The sequence below is a fragment of the Globicephala melas genome, chromosome 2, assembly GCF_963455315.2.
Source record: "Globicephala melas chromosome 2, mGloMel1.2, whole genome shotgun sequence".
NCBI lineage: Eukaryota > Metazoa > Chordata > Mammalia > Artiodactyla > Delphinidae > Globicephala > Globicephala melas.
This window is the reverse complement of record NC_083315.2, coordinates 35,518,142-35,524,141: the sequence shown is the minus strand read 5'-3', so window position 1 is coordinate 35,524,141 and position 6,000 is coordinate 35,518,142. Positions and strand designations below refer to the sequence as shown.

Genomic DNA, 6,000 nt, shown 5'->3' with positions numbered 1-6,000 from the left:
GAGCAGAGCGGGGCTGTGTTTTGGCAAAAACACGTACAAAACAGACTACAGAAATCTTACTACCGAAGCTTGCCTGGACAGAAGTGAAAGGTGTAGCGCCACTGAAGGAATCCACTCGAGTCTACTTTCCACCGTCTGCCCTCGCCTCGCACTCCTCACAAAGACTCCCGGCGCAGGCGGCCGGAAGTAGCCTTTCCCTCCCCGCTCGGCACAGAAGTTCCAGAACTTCCGTCCCTACCCGTCACCTGCTCCCAGTCAAGGAGGCTCAATATACAGCGATGCGTCTCTTCCTGTACAGCCACCAGGCAGACTGAAAGCGCACGGTGGGCAGCATCACCTTTATCCCGCCAACCCACCACCCTCGCAAGCTCCAGGCCAGCCACCAGCGTTGGAAGAATTGGGAAAAATCCACCCGGTTCGCCGAAGATACCGCGAGACTTCACAGGCCCGCCTCGGCCTTAGCGCGCCGGAAGCGGAAGTCAGGCCGTGGTCGGAGTCTGGCCAAAGTGGATCTGTTACCTTGGAGAGCTGAAGCGGTCCGGAGGTCCTGTGACGGTGTTCTGGCTCGGAGGTAGGTTTCCGTGAGCGTCCGGCCGGCGGGGTCCGGCCCGAGCGGGAGAGATACAGCCCTGGGCGTGGGGTGGGGGGTGTCGCTCATTCGCGGCCGCGGGGAGGAGGGAACCGGGCGGGCAGAGCTGAGTGGCCGGCGAGGTGTCCTCTGGCTCTGCCGTTACGAGACTAGACCCTTTGGCGAGACCGGAAGCCGCTTACTCCTCGCGGCCTCCAGTTTCCCTCGCATCTGGGACCGAGGTGCTTCAGAAGGAGCGCATCAGTCAAAGCCTTGATAGACAGGCGCTGGTGTGCTGTGAGAGAGGACTGAAAAAAGCAGTGGTTCTCAGTCCGTGTCTTCGTCGGTTAGTTCTCTGGGTTCATCTCCCAGGGCAGCGAAACCCCATTCTGGGTAGTCATTTACAAGGTTAGTGGCCTGCAGCGAAAGTTCTGTGTGGTTTTATTTAGGGTCAAAAAACTAGTAGTCTTCGAGTACATATCTGAAAGGCTGTACCCTGTGTTTTCCAACAGAAAGGAACATACTTTGTGAAGTTGTTATTCATGCTCGAACTAGCTCATTGGTTTTGAGTAGCATCTTCTAGCTCTTCGGTGGCACTTTAAGCTCCAATTCCCTCTTTGGAATTAACGTTGCAAGTCTTTAGAGTACTTTTAATCCTACCACTTCATTAACCTTTATGGTTCCTGTCCCCACGACACACACCTTTTGAGGGTTTCTTTCAAGGGAGTCAAGTTTTGTTTTGTTTTGTTTTGTTTTTCTTCCCATAGATCTAAACAATCTAAACATTAAACGGTACAGCTGCCTCAAATCCCTGGGGTAAGTAAAGCTTGGATCAGTTAAAATTCTATTTAAATTTCATTCTCACCAGTAATTATAAAGATGATACACATTTGTTTGTTTGTGGGAGGGGGATCCTGGAAGAACGTTAGAATAGCACATTTGCCTTGGCTTATGATTTTTATCGCCCCTCTGGTTAGGTATGGGTCATCTTTCTGGTGATTTCTGTGATTCCTATAGGAATCAAGGCACGCCTTTAATTTGCTGAATTTATTTTAAACCATACCCTGGATTTGAGAATTTGACATCTGTTTGCCAATCCCAGACACATTGGTATTTAATAAGACATACTGTAAGAGAGCAGAGGCCTGGAAGGTAAGACATGTAGATACTGTTGCATCCAACAATAATCTTGCATCCAAATAATAATCTTTAATTTTGTTGGAACAAGGGTAGTATTATGAATATTTGCATATGTTTTGAGGGATTTGGAGGAAAGAAAAACTAATGAAAAAGCTGTCTTCCCGTATCACATCTCTTTGACAATTTTTTATTATAAACTGAAGTAATACAGGAAGAAGAATAATTTTAGGACATCAGATAAGGGAGATTTGGTTTTAAAGTTTTAGCATGATGTCACGTATGCCCCAAATCACAGAACAGATTTTAGTGGTCTTGAGGCAAAGAACAGAAAGATGGGGTTTAGGTGAGGAAAGGTAGGGGATGGGACTACATCAAGGAAGGACTGGAAATTGGGGGCTACCTTCAAAATACTGCTAGGGCTGCCTTCCAGGTCTTGGGTGAAGATGAAAAGAAGTGAACTCCCTCTCCCCTGGTTTCTCAAGGATTGCTGCTGCAGCCTAAGTCAAATCTTTTCTCAGAGGTAGAGGGCTCTCTGAAAATTTGGGTGAAGAAATACTGCTTCAAAAGTGAATCCATAATTGCCCTGGAAAACCCAGCTGATACAGATTTCAGTTTTCATAGCCATTAGATAATATTTTATAGTAGTTTTTTTCATATGTCACAGAACCTGGAATAAGAATATATTGAATACCATTATAAAGTAGTTACCCTAGACCTTAGTAGCTGTGTGTTTAAAGGCCTTTTTATTTGCCTTTCTGTTTTCATGTCTTTACTGTATTTACAGTCTTTCTCTTTATTGGCTCTTTTATTTTCCTACAAACAACTTCAGGTGTTGTAGCCTGGGGAAAAAAGAGGTAACCTTCCAGTAACCCCTTAGCTACTGCCCTTTGTGTTTTGTCTCTGTTTCCAGCCAAGCCTCTTGAAAGCTTGGTCTTTAATCAGTGTAGATTTCTACCTCCTTACCTTCCAGTTATTTCTTAATTAATTGTAGTCCTGTTTTAATCTCTGATACTCTAATCATCTCCTAATGGCTAAATCCAATTAATTTTCTCTTCTTGGTTCTTCCTATTACCTTACGATTCAACACTGATGATATATTGATGATGATATATAACAACAATCATGATACATCGTTCATCTTTGTATCCCAGGCTCCTAGTTAGCACAATGCCTGTACTATAATAATCAAGAAGTACTGAATTGAATCTAGTCTATCTTAGGTTTAAAAGTACACAAGGACTTTTATGAATACCCTGCCTAAAAGTATTTACTTCTTGTTTTTCCACTATCTGGTGAAGATAGTGTTACTTAAAAAAAAAATTCTAATAGAAACATATTAAAAACTGTACAGAATTTCAGAATGACTGACACTTCTGAAGCTATTCCAAATTTTGAAGAGATGTTTGCCAGTAGATTCACAGAAGATGACAAAGAGTACCAGGAATACCTGAAACGCCCTCCTGAGTCCCCTCCAATTGTTGAGGAATGGAATAGCAGAGCTGGTGGGAACCAAAGAAATAGAGGCAATCGGTATGTATTACTTCAGAACAGTAAATGCTGGTGGCTGATCTGGGAGAGGATAGCTTGAATCCGCTAGCCCACAAGGCCAGTGAGGGCAGGAATCAGTGTTTTTGTGCAGTGTGGTATACCGAGTGCCTAGTAACTGCTTGGCACACAGTAAGTGCCTGGTAAATACTTGCTTTTAATATTTTGTCAGCACCATATTTTTTTTCCCTTGCTATGCAATTGTGTGTGAGTGTGTTATAATGGTTTTTTAAAAAATATTCTTTCTCTGGACTAATATTTTATTTTCTCTGCAAATATGCTTTAAAAACCTAGAGTCTTTTACAAAACTTTTGCATTAAATTCCATAAAGAAGATACTGTTTTTGGTTTTACTTTAGAAAGAAGTTTATACAATGTAAATTACTTCTATTTGATACCTCAAAATAGATCAAAGGAATATTACCATACTGCTTTTGAACAATTGAATAGGTTTCAGAACCATCCTATTATTTGGGGTTTGGTGTTGTAGTCTACCTCTTCTCTGCAAAGTATTAAATATATCCAGTATAATACTGGATCTGAATCTTAGGAAAGTTTTGAATAACTAGTGCTATAACATTCTGTAGAGAAAAATGTTTTTTACTCTTTTGTATACTGCGTATTAGATTGAGAAATGAAATGCACCAGGATAGATTTGTCATGTGTTTTGTTTTTTTTTTTTAAGGGAAGTATAAAAATCTTTTTGTTTTGTTGTTGTAGGTTGCAAGATAACAGACAGTTTAGAGGTAGGGATAGCAGACGGGGGTGGCCAAGTGACAATCGATCCAATCAGTGGCATGGGCGATCCTGGGGTAACAATTACCCGCAGCACAGACAAGAACCTTACTACCCCCATCAATATGGACACTATGGTTACAACCAACGGCCTCCCTATGGCTACTACTGATAGAAATGTCAGCAGCTTTTAGTAAAACCATTTACTCTGTTAACATGATAAAAGTTTATGTTGTATTTTCTGTTGGTCATAGTTTTACATCTGATTGTAGAGAGTGGATTGATGTTTTGGAACTTGAGACTTTTTTAAAATTAGATCTTACTGGAGAGATATGATGGCTGCTGGAAATATCAATAAATACTCCCCTAAAAAGGTTGTGGATTATATTGCTTGACTTCTACCTCAGATTCTTCTTTATTTCGTGACTTAATAGTGCTTTGAATGTTGTGAATTTTTTCCTTGTTTGACTTTCAGGAGTTCTTTGTTTTACACAGAAATAAAAATTTTACATAGAAAATGCTTGCTTTTACTTTGTAAGGTAAGGAAGTATCCCTGTACTCGGATGTGCTCATTCCTAATATTTTACAGAAGTAGTACAGTCAACTCCTAAATGCACAACTATGCTTACTTGTGATATATTGTACATAGTAGTTGAAAGGAAAACAGTTATAGTATATTTTGTTTGGCTTTTGTTATTATGTGACTGTGGTACTTTAATTACTCTATAGGTATGAATCATCTTCACAATCGTTTTGGTCTCTTTTTAGAGGGATATCAAGAATAAACCTGTAAAATCAGGAAGGAATCATTCTCAGTTTCAATATCTTGATCTAGTGGTAGGTGGAATTAAGGCACACAGTAATTTTATACAAACTCTAAGGTTTCTTGCTAACTTAAACATACCAGGTCAGAATTCACACATTATACAAAAGTTTAACCCTGCAATGTTCCCTTCCTTTTCAATCATATGTAAATAATGCTGCATTTTGTATTTACTTTTATGGTATTTAATGTGGGTTGATTTTACAATGTTATGTTCACCTCCAAATGTGCACCTTTGCTGCTTCCCCTTTGTAAATCCAGTGATGCTGTAACTTCCTTTCAGAGTGATCATTGTATTTCACATCATTTTAATGGCCATTATAATGGTTTTACTCAAATAAAATACTTGTAAGTATTCTCTCAAATTTTGGCAGGTAGCCCATTCACTAGAGATGAGCTTTTTGATTTTTTATTACTCTGTTCTCCTATCTGTTGAAAAAGATTTAGTGTAAGAATAATATTAAGAAAGAGTACAAGTTTCGTCATAGGTCAAAGGTATTAAAAGGCAACTTCCTGAATCTGCCTTCTGCTGCCTTCTCTCTTAGCACTCCACTCTAGGCCGTTGAGGTTGACATCTCCAGGTACTACTTCTACATGCTCTGGATCCAACTCTCCCCTCCACCCCCACTTCCTGAAGAGCCATTCTTTCAGGTAACTATTTTATTAGAAAGGATTTGATAAACCAAGTACTCACACTCAGATGTAAATACAATTTTAACAATAAGATAAGGGTTTTCCGTGTACCCTTGTAATTACATCAATAGGCAACAAGCCAATGCTGGTACATTAAGATAGGCCTTGATACTACAGAATATTTAGCCCAGAGAGTTAAGAATGGCTTGACTATACCCCAAGATCTTCTCTGAAAGCAGATGAGTTATTAAAAATATCTGTCAACTGATAAAGCACAGCCACTGACCAGTTGGGACAATAGCTGACCACAACTTTAGAGCAGGATCCTGGAGGCCCTCTGCTGTGCCAGCTGTTGACACTAATTAGATATCTGGATCCAAGGGACAGGGTTGGAGCGAGGGATGCCTCTCAGGAAGCTCAGGAGAAGAGTATTTTCTAACAGTATTTAAATATTTTAACACTGTAACAGTAGGGTACATATGGTCTGAGTATCAACTCTACTTGAAAATATGAGAAGAGTCCTCCTTTTAACATGAGTTATTTCTGCATTCTGCATG

General features: G+C 40.3%; 1 protein-coding gene across 1 annotated transcript; it reads left to right on the top strand.

Annotated features, from left to right (window-relative positions):
- The first annotated feature begins 256 nt into the window (after positions 1 to 256).
- On the top strand, positions 257 to 4,361 carry RAMAC (RNA guanine-7 methyltransferase activating subunit). Its single transcript, XM_030878508.3, has 4 exons — positions 257 to 571; positions 1,336 to 1,384; positions 3,060 to 3,238; positions 3,973 to 4,361. Exons 3-4 carry the CDS (start codon positions 3,069 to 3,071, stop codon positions 4,157 to 4,159), a joined length of 357 nt encoding a protein of 118 aa, XP_030734368.1. The 5' UTR covers positions 257 to 571; positions 1,336 to 1,384; positions 3,060 to 3,068; the 3' UTR covers positions 4,160 to 4,361.
- Positions 4,362 to 6,000: the final 1,639 nt, after the last annotated feature.

Excerpts from the sequence above, each read along its gene's own strand:
- RAMAC (XM_030878508.3), top strand. The coding sequence starts at position 3,069 with ATGACTGACACTTCTGAAGCTATTCCAAATTTTGAAGAGATGTTTGCC. Across the intron at positions 3,239-3,972 it reads CAAAGAAATAGAGGCAATCG|GTTGCAAGATAACAGACAGT; the intron begins GTATGTATTACT and ends TTGTTGTTGTAG.